The 22,103-nt window shown below is 46.3% G+C and overlaps 2 protein-coding genes across 13 annotated transcripts in view; one reads left to right on the top strand and one right to left on the bottom strand.

The window, feature by feature from the left end:
• The window catches only part of ILDR2 (immunoglobulin like domain containing receptor 2), a 38,403-nt gene extending 30,955 nt beyond the window's left edge, over window positions 1–7,448 (top strand). For 5 of the 8 annotated variants that reach the window (XM_071756517.1, XM_071756489.1, XM_071756481.1 and 2 more), the window contains 3 exons: window positions 1,160–1,370; window positions 2,292–2,982; window positions 3,763–7,448. In XM_071756517.1, coding sequence (XP_071612618.1) covers window positions 1,160–1,370; window positions 2,292–2,982; window positions 3,763–3,798 — 938 coding nt within the window. In that variant the 3' untranslated portion in view covers window positions 3,799–7,448. Of the gene's footprint in view, window positions 1–338; window positions 372–1,159; window positions 1,371–2,291; window positions 2,983–3,762 lie in introns of all 8 variants that reach the window. The other 3 variants (XM_071756478.1, XM_071756477.1, XM_071756498.1) reach the window with 1 other exon arrangement.
• A 7,822-nt stretch (window positions 7,449–15,270) lies between these two features.
• LOC139801783 (zinc finger protein 3-like) lies at window positions 15,271–21,614 on the bottom strand. Of its 5 annotated transcripts, XR_011728320.1 has the most exons (6): window positions 21,534–21,614; window positions 20,623–20,841; window positions 19,318–19,423; window positions 18,809–18,894; window positions 17,239–18,359; window positions 15,271–16,393 (listed from the first exon to the last, which is right to left on the bottom strand). XR_011728320.1 is itself a non-coding variant. In XM_071756450.1 (5 exons), the coding sequence occupies exons 3-5, from the start codon at window positions 19,320–19,322 to the stop codon at window positions 17,440–17,442; spliced, it is 1,011 nt and encodes a 336-aa protein (XP_071612551.1). In that variant the 5' UTR covers window positions 19,323–19,423; window positions 20,623–20,841; window positions 21,534–21,614; the 3' UTR covers window positions 16,447–17,439. The 5 variants fall into 5 exon arrangements, 4 of the variants coding, with proteins under 4 accessions (XP_071612551.1, XP_071612560.1, XP_071612566.1 ...); XM_071756450.1 differs by lacking the exon at window positions 15,271–16,393 and having other exon boundaries at window positions 16,447–18,359; XM_071756459.1 differs by lacking the exons at window positions 15,271–16,393; window positions 19,318–19,423 and having other exon boundaries at window positions 16,447–18,359.
• Window positions 21,615–22,103: the final 489 nt, after the last annotated feature.

Here is a 22,103-nt window from a genome sequence, read left to right as displayed (position 1 = left end):
AATGTTATTACTGAAAACATGTTTTGTGGTGTGCAGTGACCACTGTGTGGTTTGAGGGATGCAGAAAGGTAGTTTGCAGCTGCTGTTGCCCTGCAGAACCAGCTGGGACTACAAAAAAGATGCAAGAAACCAGGGGATCATCAAGTTTTGTGATACTGGTCAACATAAGATCAGAGCTGCTATGTGCATCAGTACTAATGGTTTGGCAATGAGACAACTGCATGCAAAGGGGAGGACAGTGGTGAATAGGGACAGGATTCATATTTAGAATTGAGCTGCTGTGTGTAACTCTTCACTGTTTTCAGATAGTTTCTTGCAAACTTTTTTTTTTCCTAAAGGCTGCACCAGAGGCTGTCAGAATACAAACTCAGGTGAGGACTTTTCCACATTAGGAGGCAGAGGTGCAGTGGTGGGACTGAGTGTGTGCATGAGGAAGGTTTGCAGTGTTGCTCCGTGTCCTCTAGCTCCTCTGTGTGGAGGAGAGCTGCAGGCTGAGGCCTCTGCTCCTCCAGGCAGCACCTGGCCTGCACAGAGCTAGCTCACATTAGGCAACGATAGAGGCTCAATTAAAACAGATCCTGCAAATCAATAAGTATAAGGCCTTTAGGGAATGACAGTACATCAAAGCTCTGTACAAATTAGGCATAACTAACAAATTATATGTACTTCTAAAACAGTCATTGCTGAGCACACTGTCTTCTCCACCCACAAGATGTACTATAAAAAGACCTCTCCAGATTGGTATGTCAGGCCTCCAGATGTCAATGTGCTTGACAGGGTAGAGACTGACAGTGATTCAGACAGTCTCTTAGTTTTTTCTTAATCTTTTTTTGAGGGGGTTGTTTTTGTTTTAGCTGGTCAAGTCAGTCCAAATCCTGAGCCAGCCTGTCTCACACCAGGAAAGGGGGAGGTGGCACAACTGCTGTGATAATGTTCCACCAAGTGCAGTGCCCATCTCACAAAGTCTGATCGCTTATGTGTCACTGAAGCAGGGCTGAGGGGGAAAATTTCACAAAGGCTGAACTTGGTTATCTGAATACAGATATTTTCTGAAAAAGCTGGAGCTGGGCTCACCACAGCCTTCCTGTCCTCTCCTCCCCTCTCACACAAGCTATCAGGTGATGCCTGTCTGATTTCTTTTCTGTCACCTCCCCTGCAGATAACAACACCATGTCTGAACTCAGTTCTTTGCACGAGGAGGACTTGAACTTCCGTCAGCCCTACCGCCAGGTGCGAAGGAAACCTCTGCCTCCAGCGGGGGACCTGGATGGTGATGCTGAATACTGGGCAGGAATGATGGGTGGGGGCAGCACGTCAAGATCCCAGGCGGTCTCTGATTACAGAGATGAGCGGGACAGCTTCCGGCACAGGTGAGGAGTGGGGTGCTGGGAGGGGGCTATATCTGGCAAAGCAGTGAGGAAAGGAGAAGGGACAGATGGACTGGTGGCTCTTCTCCATTTCCTGCTGCTCTGTTTCTGCTTAGCGGCACAGAGAGGCTAGGGAGAATCATGAAAAGTGGAGGTGATATTAGGTAAGATGAGAATCAGTCTGATTCCCACAAGCCTGCTGAACACTGCCCAGGTCGGGCAAAGCTAAACTTAGCAGCCCCATTCCAGGGGGGATGTGAAAATGAGATCAATAGGAAACCAAGCCATGCTTCTCAAAGTGCTCTCTTGAGATTTGTACCTGATCCCTCCAGCACTTCTCAGTGCTAGTGCACTTACTAGGAATGACACCCTGGTGCTTTGGTGCAGCAAGAGCTGTACTCCAGCCCTAAAGGACTGGCACTCTGGTGCCTTGAAGAGAGACATCGCATCCTTCCCTCACATACCAGATCAGTGTCCTAAAAGTAATGGCAGGGATTTCCTTACTGCAGTAGTGGGCTACTGTGCCAGTTCATTCCCTTTAAGCCTGCTTCAGAATTGCCCTCCTTTGAGTTCTATAGCCGAGTTCTTGTGTTTTCACAGCAGGACATACACCTACAAGCTTTAGGGCTAAGGACAAGCAAGCCCAGCCCTGTATACTTGAGGACAGGGGAGTTGCACCCTGGGGTTTATCTTGTGTAACTAGTATTAGACATACAGAGTCCAAGCTATCTGCAGTAAGATGCGTTTACAGTCAGCAGTGAGAAGCAGGGATGTGATAGATCTCTTCCTACGGAAGATGATGAAAACAGGTCAGATGATTCATGCCCCACAAGTGTCTGTTTCCCTCCGTTGTCTGCTAAGGCAGCCAAGGGGATTGAGCGCAGGTGAATCCTGCCCTCTAACACTTCCTCCTTCCTCCTCCAGCCAGCAGAGATCCAAATCCGAAATGCTGTCCCGTAAGAGCTTCTCTGTGGGAGTGCCGGCCGTCTCTATGGACGAGCTGGCAGCCTTTGCAGAGTCCTACAGCCAGCGGACCCGGCGGGCGGACAGCCAGGAAAACCGGCGTTTCGAGCGGTCAGAGTCGCACGGTGGCCACATTGGAGGGCTGCATCACCAGGATAGCTCCATGGAGGAGTACTACACCAAGCGTAGCAGAGGGAACCGAGAGCCGCTGACGGACTCAGATCGGGGCTGGTCGTACAGCCCACCCCGGAGACGTGCCCATGAGGAGAAGCACCTGCCCAGGCTGGTGAGCCGGACGCCTGGAGGGAGCCAGAAGTACGATCACTCCTACCTCAGCAGCGTCTTGGATAGGAAATCCCGGAGCTATGATGAGGGCAGTGACCACGATGAAACCCCCTCAAAGATGAGCTCGCAGCCCAGCCAGAGAGGAGGGGGAACATATTATGCCTGGTCATCACCCTCTACCTACAGAGCTGAGAAGTCACAGCAGCAGCTGCAGCAGCCGTCACCACCGTCTCAGCAGGAGGATGGGGAGGACACCCTGCCCCCCTACAGTGAGAGGGAGCTGAGCCGAGGCCCTTCCTACAGGGCCAGGGAGCAGGCCTACCTCAATGCTTCTGACAAGAAGAGGAAAAAGGATCCTAAGAAAACAGTGAGGCTGTGTCTGGTGTTTCTGATCCAAATAGGCTGACTGGGGAGCCACTCGGCAGGGGTTTAGGGGCTGGGTGGGGTATCGAGGAGGGTAGAGCCTGGAGTCATGAGTGTGGGGAACCTTAGATAAGAGGATCTGCTGTGGGAAGAGGGCAGTTGCTGTGGGTGTAGTAGGCCAGAAAGGGAAATAGCTCTTAAGAGGAGCTGTTTTTTGGCATCTGTTGCCTGGTGATCCAAGGAAGTGGGAGTTAATCCAGGGTTCAGGAGGATCATGGTAGGGAAGGAAACTTATGCAGAACTACCAGAAATGACAGGGCATTGCTTCGACCTAGATCCTTGTTAGGGAAGGATTGGGAGGTTCTGTTCTTCTGGACTGGAACAGGGCTAGTAGCAAGGCATGGTGTAAGTGACCTCAGGTCTTTCTGGAAGTGGTGAAATAGCAGATTCCTGTGGGTGCATGTGCAGGGGCCATGCATGCCAAAGGCGTTCTATCACATAGGATACCAGAAAGTGTGAAACATCCTGCAACATTCTAGTGAGGACGTGGGTGTATGGTTATTGGGAATGGGGAGCTGGCTGAAGTCTCTTCCATGAGGGAGACCTTGTTGCTAGGGCAGCTTGACTGTTAGTCCTGAGCATAAGTGCCATGTGTGAGAGAGGAAAGGGGTGTGAGCAGACAAGGCTGTTGATCTTTGGTTGTCTCTGTCAAACCTGCATCTGTCTCTTTGTTCATTCCATGGGTGCTTCCCTGATCATGTTTCTCGTCTCTCTTTCCTCTCAGAATGATTTCCCAACAAGGATGTCCCTTGTAGTTTGAAGTTGTTGTGGACATGTCACGTTGATGGGATGGATACTATGAGGCGATGACTGCAGTGAAAAAGATGAAGAGCAACAAGCAAGACAGGCCTTCATGAACCTTTGCAGCCACCAGCCATGGACTCTGTTTTCATTGCTTCTTTCATCAGGGGAGCAGACACTTTTGTAAGATACAGACTCCCATGAACAGCACTCAATCTCAGAGGCTCTGGGGAGTCTGCCAGCAAAATGAGGCCAGGGCTCTCTTTGGCACCCTGTTTTCCAGTGCTGGAAGGTAGCCACATCCCTACTGTCCCTGCAGCCCTGAACTACAAGTGAGGCTGCTTCTGTGCCTCTTGCCCTGTCTGATGTGCAGAGAGAGACCTGTGTGCATTCCTCTTGGTCTCTGTCTCTTCACTTCTCTGGATTAAATATTGTCTCCATACTTACACACAGAGCCTTTTCTGTATCGTCCCCACTCTGGGAGGGAGGCCTTATATCTGCAGACTGCCTCCAGCTGATCAGGCCCTAGGTTGTGAAAGAGAATCTACATCCTTACAGACACTAGAAAAGAACTGATGAGGTATTACTTTCACAAGGGCTGAACAGAGACAGAGAGACAATTATGGGCTAGTGTGTTCAATATATTTAGTACTCTTTATGTGGTGAGAGTTGCCGGTGAGATTGATGTATTGTTTTGAAAGTGAATCAAAGTAGTTTTTATTGTGATGAGAGCATGATGTGTTTTTTCCCCCCATCCCCAACTGTGATTTGCTTTGGTACAGTTGCATTTTCTTGCAGCTGAGCTGTGACCCCGTAGAGTTTCACACTAGAATATTTACTCCACCACATCATAAGCAGTGCTCTAGCTTTGCTGGTGCCCTGCTTCCAGAACTACCAGACATCTCTGCCTAGTGAGTGGTCTTTTGTTTTTAAGAAGCAAAACATATCAGAGAGAGCACTTGCAGATCTTCACTCTGTGCAACTGGTACTACTCCTTTCTGGTCATTGTTCCCAGACATTGAAGAAAGCAGTAACGGCAATGGAAAAAGAATTGACACTGTGGATGAACACAAGCTTTGAAAGTCACCTTTTCCTCTTAGAACCATTTAATTCACTTCAATTGCAGCATGGCTTTAGTGGCTGTTGTCTCAGGAACAGCTGAATTTAGAAGTGAGTGCTTCATGCCATCTGGAAGCCTGACATTCTGGTTTTCAGAGGGTATAATGCAGTAATTTCTTTACTTTTTAGCTGATGAACTCATAATGTGAATGAAAATGATGGGATCATTTTAAGGTCTGGTATATTGGTCCCAGTTTTACCTGGAAGCAACTTAGAGCCCTACTTGAGTAATAGACATTGTCAGCCTCTGAAATGCCACCTCTCTTGTTACTCTGGAAATCTGGGGAGCTGTCTGGCCTCAGGTTCTCACTCCGGCAAGAGTTTTGAACACGAGATTTATTAACATCACTGTATTTCTTCATAAAAATGATAGATTTGTTTCACTATTACTCCTTTGCCAGATTAGTTCCCCGGGCATGGTCAGGGGAGAGGAAGAATAATTTCCATAGTTCTGATGGCAGTGCTGTTTTCATGTGAGAAGGTGACTTGATGAAAGGATGGCTTTCTTCTGCTCCCACACTCTAGTGATGACGGTAGGTCACAGTCCTGGGGGTCTTCCTGGCCAGAGAATGATTAATCTGCAGCAGCATACAATGATGGAATCACAGAACGGTTTGTGCAGGCATGGACCTTTAAAGATCATCTATTTCCAACTTCCTGCTCTGGACAGGGACATCTCCCACTTGACCAAGTTCCTCAAAGGCCCATCCAGCCTGGTCTTGAACACTTCTGGGGATGGGGCATCTATGAACTCCCTGGGCAACCTGTGCCTGTGTCTCACCACTCTTAATAATAAAGAGTTTCTTCCTTATATCTAATCTAAATCTGCCCTGTGTTAATTTAAAACCATTGTCCTACATCTTTCTTCTAAGCCCCCTCTAAGTATTAAAAAGCTGCTGTAAGGTCTCTCTGGAGCCTTCTCTTGTCTAGGCTGAGCAACCCCAACTCTCTCAGCCTGTCTTCCTGGGAGAGTTGCTCCAGCTTTCTGATCATCTTCATGTCCCTCTTCTGGACTTGCTAAAGCAGCTCCATGTATTTCTTGTGCTGAGTGAAATAGAGGGGCAGAATTACCTCTCTTGACCTGCTTTTGATGCAGCCCAGGATATGGTTGGTCTTCTGGGCTGCAAGTATGCATTGCTGGCTCATGTCCAATTTTTATCTATCACTATCCTCAAGTCTCCTGTGCAGCTCTTGAGGGACAGAACTTTTCCTCTTTTCCATTTGGACACTGGGCTGTTGACTGTAACTCTTTAGATGCAGCCATCCAGCCAATTCCCTATCCATTGAATAGTCCATCCATCAAACCCTTATCCAATTTAATGACAAAGATGTTGTGTGGGACACCTTACAGAGGTCAAGGTATATGCCATCGATTGCTCTTCCCCTTACCTACCAGTGCAGTCACTTCACTGTAGGTGGCCTGCAGATACTCAGGCACTATTTGCCCTATGTGAAGCTCTGCTGGCTGGCTGTAGTCACCCACATGCCATCTATATGCCTTGACATAGCTTCCAGGAGGATTTATTCCATGATCTTACTGGGCCTAGAGGTCAAACTTACTGGTCAGTAGTTCCCAGGGTCCTCCTTTTTACCCTTTTTAAAAATGGGTGTTAGATTTTCAATTTTTGAGTCACTGGGGCCTGACTGCCTGACCACCACGACCTTGCAAATAGGGAGGGTGGCAATAGCAACTACATTTGCCAGCTACATCCCATCAACATCTACTTGTATTACGGCTGGAGCGACTAAATTTTAAGTATTTTCATCTTCTCTTTAATGTACATTCATGGGAAAATCATAGCACAGTTAACAAGAGGTAGGCAGGTCGCTTCTACCTGGGATCTCCGTGGCCTTGACAAGTCTACAGAGCTACACTAAATGCTGTTTTAAATGAAACATTTCATCCTTAACATATGATGATTCTAGCAGTGAGAAAGGTTGGTGTTTTTTTAGCCTGAAGACCTTGAGAATCACCACACCATGAAATTCAAAGGAGTTTAGGCAGCTATCTTTTCCATTAGACATACAGCAGACCCAGGAAATGTTTTACATAGCAATTTGAAATTTCATCTGCAACAATGACTATGTTAGAAAGGGGCCAAAGCAGTGATTTGACAGTCACTGAATACCTGCATCTTGTAAACTATACTGAAAAGCAGAGTGTCACAATCTCCTCATTTCAGTTAAATCTGTCCCGTTTCAGTCACTGTAGTTTTATTTGATCGAGCCCTCCAGAATGAGTTGTGTGTATTAAAAATACAAGCCTTACCCTCATTTATTTGAATCAGGTTTTTTTTGATCAATGCTGGTATGTTAGGGCATTTGTACACTATGTGTAAGAAGCTGCCATTTATGTATCTAACATGAAGAAGTAGTTGCAATCTAATTCTCTTAAGAAAACTATATTATAGAAATGAATGTTTGTAAGAACTGTCTGATATTTCTATTGAATCCAAGTACCTGGAAAAGTGTTGAAGATTTTATGACTAGTGGTTCTAAGAGTCTTACAAGATGATAAAAATTTCAGTCTCGCAAAACAAACAAACAAAACGCAGGTCTTAATTCCTTGAAGTCAGATCTGGGCAGCACCCATCATTCAGCTCTGCCTTTGCTCTAAAATTTTAGTTTTTATATCTCCTTATGCAAATCTGAAGGAATTTTCCATTACTGATAGTGTCTCTCCTCAGGTTCTCTTTATTTTTCCCATTAGAAATGTGTCTGCAGCACCAAATGGAGCAAATAAAAAAGTGAGGGGTGGCAGAGTAGGACTTCCACCTCTGTAGCTACACAACCCTAATGATGCGTGACTCAGAACAGGGGGGAGCAGAGGGCCAGAGGCTGATGGAAAGGCAGAGAGAAGCCTCTTCTTTTCGGAAAAGAATTAACGGTTTGTGTCTGTGCCATCTTTCAGAACACCTGTGGAATGCTGGCACTGGAAAATAATGAGCCTGATTATTACAAGAATCTCATATTCTAAATATTCCAGTGATCAATTTTTATTGCTGGCATAAAATCCTTTTCATACAAGATATGGATGTCTGGGCCATGTCAAGGACAAGGATGGTTTTGTGGCCTTAAAATGAAACATCATAACAGTGACCATCACAAAAAAGCTCTGAGAGTAACAGCAGGATCAAGCATCAGTAGTAAATTTGACTACTGAAAAAATTTTGACATAATGGAATGATAAAATAAAAACCAATGATAATGACTTCTCAACAATCCCATTATACCTTTATAGTACGCTTAAAATTCCAGCGTGTGGCTTCTGTGTGAATATCCTCCTACCACTCAGTTTCCATTGAAATGGAAAATCAGCAAGATTAGCACTTTGAATATCTTAAAATTCTGAGAAATTCCAACATGTATCACCTGAGACAGGCAGCCAGAATTACTTGGGTCTTTGTGCTGGCATATGATATAGGGGACTGGAACTGTAAGCATCCCAGCCTTTGTTGCTATTACTAGGTCAGAGATGGCCATCAGCAGTGTGCCCCAGCCCCACCTCACCTTCCTTGCAGCCAGCACTGATAGCTGTGTGCTGAGCTTCCCTGAGAGGTCATAGCTCCTGCTCTATGTCCTAAGTCCCTCTGTAGCTCACTGAACTGTGGTTTGCATTCTGGCGTGTGACGCTGGGTACCTGCTGCCTGTGGATCAGCAGCTTCGCTGCTTTCCTGACTTTTCCCACCAAGCTCTAAGTGGGCAATACCAGTTCACCTCTAACGTAAGATGAATGGGTTTGCAATCACCGGACACTTTTACATGCCAATCCTCTCCAGTAAGTTACCTAGAAATTGACAGAGAAATTTGTAGACAGGAGCAGCTAAGAAAGTTTTGGGCATTTTGAGACTGAATGGGTCTTTTGCAGGGAGGAGAGAACGGGCATTCCCAGAGTATGTTTCTCAGGGGATTTCAAGAAGATTAACACACATGGATGCCACCACTGGCATAAGACAAGATTCATCCAGAGTGATCTGACATGGCTCTCCTTTACTCTAGGTTGTCCTGAGTGAAGTAACTGCTAACTCTCTATATACTCAAAGAAGACTATGTTGCTGTGGACCCATGGTCCCTCCCAAAGCTTCTCTGAAGAGATAGATGCAAGACAGCCCCTGGGCTGTACGAATACTGATCCCTGAGAAGGAGCAATCACAAAACATTGTGAAGTCAAACATAATCACAAACTGTCACAAGTGCATTAACACAACAACACAGTGTATATGATGCCTGGGCTATTCTGAGAATAAGTATAAAATCATGGAGAGTGTTTTGCTGAGAAACTGCTTGGAGCTATCTTAATTTTTCTGCAGAGATTGCACACAGGGTTCTGGGTGAGGATCCTGTGTCACTTTGAACAGGTCTTAGGACAGAAATAGAAACAGAAGCTAAAGGGACTTTAGCTCATTCCTTGGCTGGGTCCAGGAGTAAGCAAAGAGACCTTTGCCATAAACCAGGTGCTGCAAATCTGGCCCCTATGACTCCTGCACAGCATCTCCACCAGGTGGTACTGGTCATACATGTGTTCTGCAACAGCTGTGCCATTGAGACCACCCTCATCTTCAACTGGGGATAATAAAGCTCCTTTCCCATTGCCTGGAAGATCAGAAAAAAGATCTATATATGTGACAGGATGGCTACCATTTTGATACAGTCTTTAAAATGTCAGTTAGATTACCAGGTTTAGAAACAAAATTCTTAAGAATGAAGTTAGCTAGTACTGCAGGAATTAATCTGCCATTATTCCCATATGAATTCTCTTGTGACCTTTATAGTTGCTTTTTGACATTCTGCCCTGCCTGCACAGGGGCCTTTGCCAGGAGAGGCCTTCACCTCCTCTGTTTCTGCCTGTTGTTTTTGTCATGCTTGTAATCCCTCTCTGACCCCTCTGCTTTTCTTGGCTAGTTCCAGTTAACCTGCAGCTTTGTGCCTAGGGGTTCTGGTCAGTTTAGATGTAGACTGAGTGGCATTTTGTAAAAAGACATTTTTACCCCCAGTAAAAGCAAAAGTTACAGAAAACACAAAAGCCCAAGCCCTCCAGATATTCTCTTAAGCCTGAGCAGAGATGTTACTGGAGAACATTTTAAAAATTAAAGCTGAACATAATTTCAAAACGAGTAAGTATTGTTTTCAGCCCCAGGGCAGCTGCAGTCAGAGCGCTGATGTACAAACAGCAGTAGCCAATGTGTTAATTTTCCATTGTCTTTGGTAAGAGCAGTATTTCATGAGTCACAGAAAGCAAACAGGATTCCAAGATGCTATTAGTTAACAGTTTCAAAGTATGAATGGAAAGTTGGCAGGCTAATTTTAAAATCAAATTTCGGTTCAATAAAATAGCAAGGTTTTTAATCTCTAATGCCTGGTGGCAACTCTTCAGCCACCTGTTAACTTTATATAGATAAATATATTTTTTTCTGCAAAGCCTCTACTGGTGCCCCGAGAACAACATGCCCTTTGTGCTCCAAGCACCAAAATGAACTAAGAAGTGCAGGAGCCTCCTGTGCATCTCCTGTGCAGGCAGACAACCCACAGAACACCAGCACTCCCCCTGTCATGCATCCCAACAGTCTCACCCTTAGTTCTGTTGTACAAAATCCAGTCCAGAGACTCTGGAGCTAGGTGCCTGCTGTTGATGACTTTTCACAGACTGTTGAAAGCCCCAGCCCAGGGGTATGGTCCTCCTGCTGTTTATCAATAAGCTGGGTTTTTTCCCAATTTTCTGCTGCTGTTGCTCGCCTGCAGCAGCCATTTCCTGCCTCCCATTATGCAATGAGCGAGTGGCTTTCTTTGCTGTACTTGGCTTTTGTTATGTTACTGAGATTGTCCTTCTTTCCTGTACTAAACTTATTTTCAGAATGGGGGGAGTAGGTCACAACAATATTCTGTATAATGAAAATACAGCATTTTTATAGCTTTTTGGGACACATCCTCAATTGCCAAGCATTATACTTTTGCCATGCTTGCAGTTTCCAACTTGTTGCTTTTGAGTTGTCACCATGGAGAATAAAAGCAGGAAAAGCTACCGCCATTCTGCCTTTTTATTATCTGCAGGCAAACAATTTGTCCACTTTTTGCTAAGAAATGAACAGTTTATATGAGTGGGTTTTGACCCTGTTTTTGATTAATGAACAAGAAAGCAAACATTTTCCAGTAGAGCAGACAACCTCTTCATAAATTTAATTCCTAGCTCACAGAATAACAAATACTAGCACATACTGCCTAGCCTCCTTTCATACAAGAAAGCCCTACAAGCACCCCATGGGGGCTACACTACTTCACAGGAAGAAAGAACTCTCCCTTGATTTCGCTAACCTAAAAACCTTTTCCTTGCAGATTTTATTGGGAAACTTTTTTTTCTGCAGACATGTTCTTTCCTTTTGGCAGTTTGACCCCTTTGTCCTTAATGTCTGCAATACTCTGGACACATCTTTCTGTCATAAACAAGAAACTTTATTCAGATCCTGTCTCTGTGTTACAAATAATGGATGGGACGTGGATTCTCACACTGCAGATGTGATCTGAGCAGCATTTACACAGCTAGATCCACATCCACTAGGTGTTACCAGCTGTCAAGTGCAGAAGTGCACCCGCTCCAGCAGAGCTCCCAACTATGGTCTGTATTTCCCTGCTCAAAGCATATCATCCTTTGGCTCTTCAGTTTGCTTCCTGTGGAAAGGGAAGCAATCCAGGGCCACCTGTTTCCTAAGGAAATGCTTGTCTAAGCCATGGCAAACTCAGCCCTGCTCCATAGGCCTCTCCCAAATGCCGGACTGCATCACAACTCCAATTTTTTGGCTCTGTGCTGAACTAAAGCCTCAGCTATATACCCTTGGCAAATACGGATGCAGATGCAAACGGATCCAGAGCAATGCAGGCTCGATCCTCACATTCATACCCTCCTACGTCAACAGACGTGGCCAAAAAATACCACGCAAGTGAGCTCCCTCCTCGGGAGACCCACCGGGCCTCTCAGCTCGCAGCACAGCGCTGTGGAGAAGCGAAAGAACACCCCCGCCGCGTCCTTCTGTGCTGGGGAGAGGAGCGGCAGGATGTCGATTCAGCTGCTGCTTGCCCCACAGAAACCCCATGGCCCCGACGCCTCGCCCCTCCTGGTTTCCATCGCCCCCTCACAGGCTGCTGGGGGCAGCCCGGGCACCTTCGCTCTGCCTGAGCCGCCGCTGGAGGGGCGCTCCCTGGCGGCTCAGTCTGGGATCGCGCGGGAAGTAACGGCCGCTGCGCGGGAAGTAACGGCTGCCGGGCGGAGAGGAGTAACGGCTGCCGGGTGGTTGTGGCGGGCAGGAGCCAGAGGTCTGGTGAAAAGCTGGTCCGATGGAGCGTTAAGAATCTCTAAGCTTATGACTTGCCTCTGAAAATCTTAATTTTTTTTTTTTTTAAACCCTGTGTGAAGGTGCTCAGTGTTTATTTGTGCCTTTTTGTTCGTCCTCCTTACCTCCCCTCCCTGCAGTGAAGAAATATTTGAACCCACAAGAAGGAGGAAAAGTGCTCATACCTTCACACCTTGAAGACAAATGGGCTGAGGAAGACAGGACAAAAGAAACACTGAGAGATCTCCCAGCTGTGTGGGAAGTTGCTTCAGGATGGGGAAATGTCTGTGCTGGTGAGGTAGAAGGTGGAGGTGCCCCTACAGCTCCCACAGGAACTCCTGGTTTCCCCTCACACAGGTCAGGATCTTCTGTGTCCTGACCCAGTTGGTCCAGAGCTCTTGGCTGTAGGTACAGGCTTGTGATTCAGGGCCATTTCCGAAGCAGACAAATGAGCACACAGTAGTTTATTAAAGGAGGTTAGTGCTTTCAGATAGTCTGGAAATTTTTTCTGGTTTTATCTCAAGTTTGTTTTCCCCAGCCCCTCTAGAACAGGTGCTGGTGATTTTCATGTCCCAGTTATCACATCTTTGAGCAACAGATTAGTCAGCACACTTGTCTCTGAATAGGTACTCCAGGATAATTGGATGCATTTTACATTCAAGAGCCTGCTCAATGATTAGTTTATATAGCCTCATAAAGTTCCCCACTTCCTGGTAGAGCCAGAATGGGTGTTTCTACAGGCCTCAGTTCTGTTCACCTTGGAGCTCTTAACATCCAATATAGTGGAGATCAGGTAAAACTCTAGCATAAAAAGCTAAAAGCTTTATCTCATAGATGCTTCGCTGTGTTGTACCTAAGGACTGCTGCATCTATATGTCATCCCCAAATCTATGTACAATCATAGAAAAGACATTTGTGGTCCATGCAAATGGATGTCCAATGGAAGGGTGAATGAATAAGTATGGGTTAAAGTAAGTCAACCAAAAAAGAACTGCCCAGAGGCCACTGGCCCTGTGGGACTGTGCCTTGTTGCAGACAGGGTATTGCCCAGCATGGTTTAGTGTTGCTGGCTGTAGGCTCCTCTTAGGGAGCAGCCCTGCTGCTGTCAGCCACCCTGTCAGCATCTTCAACAAGGGGAATTGGAACCCCTGTCTCATATTCAGATCAGTAAGACTCTGCAAGAAGGGTGAGGTTACTAAAAAGAAGCTTGCCTTAGCTATATAAACTCTTCCTGGATTATCTGTCAAGTTTTTGGCAATCTTAGACTTTGAAAGGTAGGCCTGCACAGTTAGAAGTTTGAGGAATACCTGGTTAAAATGCAGGTCATACAGATATTTATGCATGCACTTGACTAGAAGGGATGTGTGGGCCTGGTAGACGGAACTTCTTCCTTTAGAACTCAGAGCTCCAGCACCTTGAGCTGAAGCCATCAGTAAAAAATCAGAAAAACTACAGTCCACATGCATCTCAGCACAGCTGATTTGCAGAGACTGCACTGAGCACCCCTGGCAGCTGGAAATGTCTGGTGCAACTGGGAACCAGCATCTTTGCTGGACTGAGCTGCTAAGACCAAGAGAGAAGAGCATTTGGTCCCATGCACAAATAGGACTTTATCTGACAACCAGAATGACAGAATTTGTGTGGGTACCAGACTTGGAGCCCAAGGTATGTTTTAAGTAGTACCAGGGGAGCAAAATATGCTTTGTTTGTTTGGTGGTTTTTTTAACTGTTAAAAATAGAGATATATATTTATATATAGTGATTTTCATCTTCACTTCTGAGAAGAGAGATCTGAGGCTGCCTTCTGTTCAAGCTAGTATGGTGCCTGAGTGGAAAATTTCACTCCCCAGTTTCAGTAAGATGCAAGTTAGGCTGATTCTTGTGAACAGTTGTAAAAGGACAGTTACTGCAACAGAGCTGTGTAATCATGGACAGCCTTCCATCTTGATGAGAGACACTTCTTCATTAGCAAAGATGCTACATTGTAGCTGAAACAATTGCTAAGTGTCCCAGCTTTCCTCATCAGATCAATGAGTCTGGAGTTAGAGAGCTCACAACAAGAGGTTTTAGAGGGTTTCAAATTATAAGTCTAAAAGTTCAACACCTGAGCCTGTGCAGCATGCAGAGAACACATTTCAAAACTTGTCTGAAAAGCATTAACAGAGTTTTGTACTGCTGCAATGAGCTTTGGAAGGAAGCATGCAGGTAGCATCCCAAGTATTGCTGGGGAGACCCAAGATTCTCACGGTTCTCTGAAAAGCTCAACTTACAGACAAATCCATTAAGCAGCAGCCCTTCAAGCTGAGAGTCACTGAGTTCCTGTCTGAACACCCCAATTACACTCTTTTAATGATTAAGCTTGTTCTGATTAATGGGGAAACCAGAAAGAATCCCTGGTCAAAATACTGGACAAACTGTTTAAGCTAATGAGTGAGGGTGCTGGTGTTTGTGAAGCAGCTGGCAGTAAAAGCCTGGAGGAGAAAAGGAGAGAGCTGCCTGCAGATAAGCAATAAATTCAGGCACAGGAGCAAAATGAAGGGGAACATGTTGGTGTACTTCCCCACATCAAGTGGTAATACAGGCAACAGAGAAACGCTGCATGAATATTGATCATCTTACATAGCTGATTAGTACCCCTAGGTTATGTCTACAGAAGTGTGTAATAGAGCCTCTGAGAGTGAACTTAGGTTCTCAGTCGCTGGTAATCTCCTCTCCATAATGTATTAGTGTACTTCTATGCTATATTCTAGAGTAGAATTGTTTCCAGCAGTCCACACCCAGTGACTCTTAATAGCTTCTGAAGGACCACCAGTTGAACAAGACTGTCCTCTAGGGTACCTAGCAGGAGCTATGTGCCTGTGAGACTAAGGCACAGGCCCACTGAAGCCAACATAGTCTAGGCCATGTCTAGCTGGATGGCAACCTGACATTTTCACAAGGGCTAATACTGATTTGCTTCTCTGCCCCTGGCACTTTTTACTGTGTAGATTAAACTGTTCTGTTCATTACATCACTTTGCTTCTGCAACAAATGAACACAGTAGGCTCATATTCCAACTCTAATGCAAAAGACAGGTTTTCAGCCAGTTTATGGGGGAGATCTAGCATTCAGAATAAATACATATTTTGTTAACGGTATGTGTGGCAAGGGCACCACAGAAATTAACTGTAGTTTCCACTCTACTGTTGCAATGCAGGCATGTGTCTTCTGATGAGGTCGTGGGAATGCAGAAACAATGAAGGCAGTGTGTCAGGTTTTTCCAGGTCCTCCCTAGAAACATACGTTTTTTTAAAAGAAGTAACAAACATCTAAAATGATGTGTTTCTTGGAAACTAACAGCAATACTGCCCATGTTATTTATTTACTTTTTGGCTTGTCATTCTCTGATCCTGAAGCTCTCAGTGGTATGTACCCTACTGCTTGTGAGGCCATGGTCTAGCCCAGACTAATGCAGTTTAAAATTAACTCTCTGAAGTTTTTCTTTTAAAAAAAACACGGATCATCTCATGGATCTGACTTAGGGCACAGCCACGTGAACAGTTATTCAGAGCAGCTGTACTAATTCAGGCTCAAGGGGGGAAGGTGAGAGTAGATTGAGAAGAAATGACTTAAACCAGATCTACTGCCAATGAAATGAAGCTGTGCTGTCTGTGGTAAGAAGTGGTGGCTAAGGGAGGTATGGAAGTATCCACCTAACTCAGTAGTTCGAGTATCATTGCTACTCTTCACAGCTTGCTTGTTTCCTCAGGATCCTGTGCTCTTCAAGCTGAGTGTTCTGTTTGCCCTTAGTGGTATCTCGTCTCCACGTGAAAGCTCACTGTTAGCATTAGGCCTGCATGAAGTGCTGAAAATCAAAATTCTACAGCACAACAGATTTGATCACTTAATTTTCTTGCCTAAAGAACACTGTCATTTCTTCCCATTTGGCTCTGTGGGTGGAACAGGCATTTCAGTATACACTGCCATGCTCATTACAGGGAGTTCTTCCCTGCGGTAGAGATATTAACATCTTTGTTATTACTGCCAGTTCTCTCCTCCCCCGTACCAAGCAGTTGCCTGAGCAAGAATTCCTCTTAAGGACAGACTCCCCCCAGTAGTGTTCTCCTGAAAGTGATGATCTCTTCAGAGGTCAGCTCCTTTTGCTTTCTCAGAATCCTGCCTCCCCCATGTTCCCTGAAACGTAATTATTAAAGATGTCAAAACCACTCACAAAACCATCACAGACATTCTAGAAATTAGTATTATAATTACCTCTTTGTAATCATTAATAACGCAAAAGCATAGCATTTGAGTTAAAAAGTTTTTTACAAGAAAAAATGTTTAATATTTAATACAAATCAAAGTTTGACATCACTGTTTTTTCGAACATCATTTTTTCTGCTCATTAACTAACAATTAGAAGATCACAATTTAAAAAGTCATCCATAATATGTTAAAAAGTCTTATAAAAACATTCATAAAGTGCCACCCACAAAAGCACCTAAGTGAGAATCTGAGAAAAATACTTATTAGGATGCTAATTTATGTAATTGCTGCTGAGGAATAAGCTGTCAAACAGCAGTGGAAACGTCAATTTAATATCCGTACCACCCCGCAAAAATTCCGTTCATAGACGCGGCCCTGACAGCATCAGCTGGGCCCACAACATGTATGCCAGGGTAGATGGGACAGCATTGTGGTTTTAAACAGTAGTTTTAAAATAAATAGATGCTAACACCACCTGAACCCAAGAGCACTGGCAAGTGCGAGCTGTGGATTCTAAGGGCAATGATCATCCCAGGCCTTACTGTGAGAACAAAGCCCAGGCAGCTCAGAGAGACAAAGGTTAAGTTTTTAGCTGGTTTTCTACTGGGACAAAAATCACTCCCCACTAGAAAGCACAGAAAATGGCACCGATCCTTGGAACATGTCTATGCTCTCCTCTCTGGCCTTGAATATCCCATACTGTAAGTGCCTTTCTTTTCCCCATCCCCAAAAGAGGGGCTCAAAACAATGACCGCACTGCAGTGAACATGCACCAGTTCATTCAGCAGTGGCCTCCCTCATTGCTCGAGTGTCTGGGCAGTGCTCACAAACAGGTTTACCCAGAAGGGTACAGGTTCTGAGGGCTTCCTCTCCCAAAATTCACACCCCTGTATGAGGTGTCCAGGGAGCAGCTGTGTGTCTTCCCTACATCAGGTAGCTGCCTATGGTCCACGTGGTCTTCTCCTCTCCACCATCTACTCTGTATGGCGCTTCTGGTGGCGCACCAGCTGGGGCTGGAACCGAAAGCTTTGCCCACACTGGGTGCAATGGTACGGTTGCTCTCCAGTGTGGATGCGAGTGTGCTTGATCAGGTTTGAATTCCCACTGAAACCTCGCCCGCACTGGCTGCATTTGTAAGGCTTCTCGCCAGTGTGGGTACGGGTATGGTTAATGAGGTCAGAGCTCTGCCCAAAACATTTGCCACACTGCCCACAGGCATAAGGTCGGATGCCATCATGGGCTCGCTGGTGCTGAAGGAGGTGGGAATGCTGGCTGAAGCTTTTCCCGCAGGCCGGGCACTTGTAGGGCCGCTCGCCCGTGTGCATGCGGTGGTGTTTGATGCAGGTGGAGCTGTCGCTGAAGATCTTTCCGCACTCACTGCACATGTAGGGTTTGAGCCCGGTGTGAATGCGCTGGTGCTTGAGGAGGTTGGAGCTCTGGCTGAAGCTCTTCCCACACTCGGCACAGGTATAGGGTTTCTGGCCTGTGTGGACCCGCCGGTGCTGGATGAGATGGGAGCTCTGGCTGAAGCCCTTCCCACACTCCCCACACAGGAATGGACGCTCCCCAGTGTGCACACGCTGGTGCTGGATGAGGTGGATGCTCCGACTGAAGCCCTTGCCGCACTCAGAGCAGATGGTGGGCCGCTCCACACGAGGGACTCGCCGTGAGGCTGCTGCCATCCTTCTCCCCTGCCTTTGCACCAGGGTGATATCAGGGCAAGGCAGCTCTGCCTCCTCTTCCTCCTCACAGTCACCTTGCTGTGCCTCTAGGGTGCCACGCTGACTTCCATGGCTGTCCCCCAGCTTTTTCTCTCTTCCTCTGGACCCTGCTGCCAACATGTGCTGCTGATACGTATTTGCAAGGTGGTCTGGAAGGGAACTTAGCTCACCACCTGGAAAAAAAAGTACAACTTCAACGGTGATTCTTGCTGGGAAGTGTCACAGCAGAGAATGGGCAAGCTGTTCTAGGGAGCCTAGGCTGCATCACATAGGAGATGCAGAAAAGGGAAGACTGGGAACAAATGGAAACCTAGCTGCAAAAGAGGCAGTATGGCATCCTCATGCGACCCAGAGCAGACATGCCATGAACAACGGAGCCAAATGCAATGTTACAGGTACCTCCTTGCCCCCAGTCTTCACATTTTGTAGTCTTGATAGTCTTGTCTTCTAATACATACTCTTTATCAGCAGGCTCACAAAGGCAGGCTGTCTGCCTGCCCTGAGTGGAAAAGAGCAGGTCTCAATAAGAAATGTACGGAATAAAGTAGCTTAAACAACACTGAGGCAGCTCAAAGAGCATTTTTGTGCTCTGTGTTTATAAATTTCTCTAACTTATTCTCACCCATGTGTGTCTCCTCCAAGGCCTCATGATCTGGTTCTTCTCCTTGGTCCATCTGAGCAGATACATCAGTTTCAGGAATCGGGAATCTTTACAAAAGCAAACAAGCATAATCTTAGTAGAATATTCAGCAAAAGCTTGTCATCTGTCTCAAAATCTACTGATCCTGATGAATATGGGGAACAAGTAGATTGGTTGCATAGCAGAATCAACCAAGCAAACATTTATGGACATCCTGAGCACTACTGAGGTATCTGGTGTCAGATACTTTCTCTTTCATTAAAGGAGATTCAAGGTTTTCCCTCTTCTGATAAGTGACACACATTGGGACATAACACCACATGTGTTGAACTCAGACTACAGTCATAGACACTGGTGTAAGCAAATGACAAAACCCAGCCATATTTACATTTCTTTAATAATGACAGCCACAAGAATAATTACTCTCCTAAAATTATTTTAAGTGGAAAATGACTCTTTGGTACCCAGGACCTGATTTTCTTACTTGCTACCTCATTTCTTCTTTCTCTTCCAAGACTCTCAGGCTGAGGCAGCAAAACCCAACACAACAGGCAAGTTGATGTCTTCTCTACTCCAGATGGATTCTGCCTGGCATCCCTGCTGAGTTCCAACAACCCTCATGAATACAATTGCTGGGCAGCATGCTCTTACAAACATCAACAGCACCAAAGACAAGAATTTTTCCTTCAGTATTTACTATTTTAAGGTGAAAACCAACCAAACACTAAGCAACAGCCATTACCATGTAGAGAGCAGGCATTTACCAGTAGCTGCAGAAAAAAATTCAGAACAGAGAAAATCAAATGGCAAGAAAAAAATCCTACTTAATTTTTTAAAGTAAGAATCAAAGATGGCATGGAAAGGATACCATGTGGATAAATCTAGGACCAGAGACTGACACATCACAGCTGAAGCTGAGATAACTTACAGGAATATTTCCAAATATTTAAGACTACCTTTTTTCCTGACTTTAATCTTTAAAGTTACTTAGTAACAGTTTGCATCACTTAAAAAATGCACTCCCTGAAGTCTGCTTCAAGCAAGCAATATCTCTGGGCAACCAGAACATCTGGACAACTACTACAGCTCCAGGTGGAATTGACTGACTGGGTGGATGGTGCTAACAAACACCGTAAACTGATGGGTGTCTGGTCCTGGACCACTTCAACCATCACTACCAGATATTTAACAGCAGGTAATGGGTAATAAGGCATTAGATAGTGTCAGAATTAAGGAGAAAACTCAGATGAAGGGAAAAGGTGAACAGAACAAAGGACCTTGTTTTCCAGAGATTCTAAGCCCACCAGTCTTGAAGTCTTTGACCCTCCCTACGTGGCAAAGCTGGACAGAAAGAAAGGGAGCAAGCAAAAGAAAAAGACTTCTGAACTGTGAACCATGAAGACAAAATCCCAAGCAGATAACCAAAATAATCCTTAACAAAAATACCCCAACAAACCAATTCAAATCAGTCTTAAATTTTATAATCTGAGTCCCTACTTTAAATATCTGCTGAACACTGAAGTGGACCATCCCTCCAGATGGATCCTTTCCAGCAGATCCAAGCTGATATACAATGGAAGGTGGCTCTTTGCAGCACTACAGCTCTTATCACTGTGTATGTGGGTGTGGGGGGTTATTATACACAAAATCCACAGCATTACAAAAACAAGATATGAAGGGTATCTAACTTGGACCTCCAGCAGGAGCTTGGCAAACATATCCTACTGTTCCTGGGGCCTTGACTTTACTATTGTGATAGCATTTTATAGCTGGGTCCTACAGTTTATATTCTTTACCTTTAATGCTTTCAAATAGCTACTCATTTTCTCTTCCAGCCACTCAGCTCTGTATTCCTCCTGTGGCTGTGCCAAGCTGTGGAAGTTATGGTACTCATCCTAGTGCAGAGCACCATACTTTCAGCTTCTTTGCTCCTTGGGACCCTGCAGACTGCTCCTGATGTGCTGTCAGTCGCTAAGCACATTCCACATGGTCATACCAGGTACAACAGCACAGACCTGCAATTCAGAAGAAGATATTCAGAAGATATTCAAATCCCCCTTTGTCCAGCTACTACCTGGGATAGGTTATGCTTGCAGCAAACTCTTCGTAAGTTACAGCACTTGTCAGTGACTGCCGTCCTGCCCGGGATGCTGGGCGGCGGGGGCGTGGTGCTGGCAGATAGTCACAGGAGGTCCACTGCTGGGTGCACTGCCAGAACAGCGAAAAGCAGGGCTCCAGAGAGGGGGGCAAGTACTGCAAGTTTTTTAAGAAAAAGGATTTTCCACAGAGAAGCGGTGCAAAGTTGCCCGTCTGCAACAGTGATCGGAGGCAATGGGTCGAAACTGGGAAGGACAGGCACTTGCTTTGCGGCAGGTGAAAAAGGACGGAAGGGGGAAAACTGCGGCTACAAGTATGAGATTCAAGCAGACAAGGATGGCAACTACACCGGAGTGGGGTCTATATGAGGGGCAAGCTGGCCTCCCCCTTCTCCGAGCTGCGTTTTTTCTTTCTCCGCCGAGTAGCGGAGCCGGCAGACAAACGCTGACACTGGTTTCAAGCCCGGCTCTCACTGCGGTTCGCCTCCCCCGAGAGCCAGCACCCCGGCCGGGCCCTGCCCCTCGCTGCCGCCCTGTCCCCCAGCCGAGGGGTGCAGGAGAACCGGTCCCACCATGCCGAGCCATGCCCCACCGTGCCGTTCCGTGCCTACCTGCAGGACTCCAGCTCCCATCCGGCGCCCGCCCCGCTGAGCGCCGGCAGCAGCTTCCTGCTCCGCGGGCAAAGGGCGCTTCCTGGGCGGAGCGGGAGACGCAAGGCTGGGAGCTGGGGCGGGAGGTTTCCCTGCGGAGAGTCTTCCGCTGATCCCGCGGAACGCCGCTTATTGCCTTCCCTGCGGGGAGAGCTACACCGCCCCGGGCCTCACGGCTTAATACACCGCACCTCTCTGCCCGGGGAAGCGGCTATTCGGCCGGGTCCGGCGGGATGGGTTATTCGAGTCTAGGCGCTACGGAGGCTGAACAGCCAGTACCTCGCAGCCCGCTGTTGCCCAAAGGCGGGTCCTCACACAGCCTAGGCTTCATACTAAAGGTTCACCCCAGTGTCTGCCTGTAAGAAGGGCAGGTGTGGAATGATGCTTCCTCTGTGAAGCTTTTCCAAGCCCAGCGTATCTGTGGCTTGACTGCTTGGCCTAAAGGTTGTATCTACAACTTCGTGTCACACGTTTGTAGGAACACTGCTCAACTTGTCTCAGGACTGGAACCTATGTTATAATCAGTTTCTT

This window comes from Heliangelus exortis, chromosome 1, assembly GCF_036169615.1.
Source record: "Heliangelus exortis chromosome 1, bHelExo1.hap1, whole genome shotgun sequence".
Lineage (NCBI taxonomy): Eukaryota > Metazoa > Chordata > Aves > Apodiformes > Trochilidae > Heliangelus > Heliangelus exortis.
Note: the sequence above shows the minus strand (reverse complement) of the source record. Positions and strands in the feature narration are given on the sequence as shown.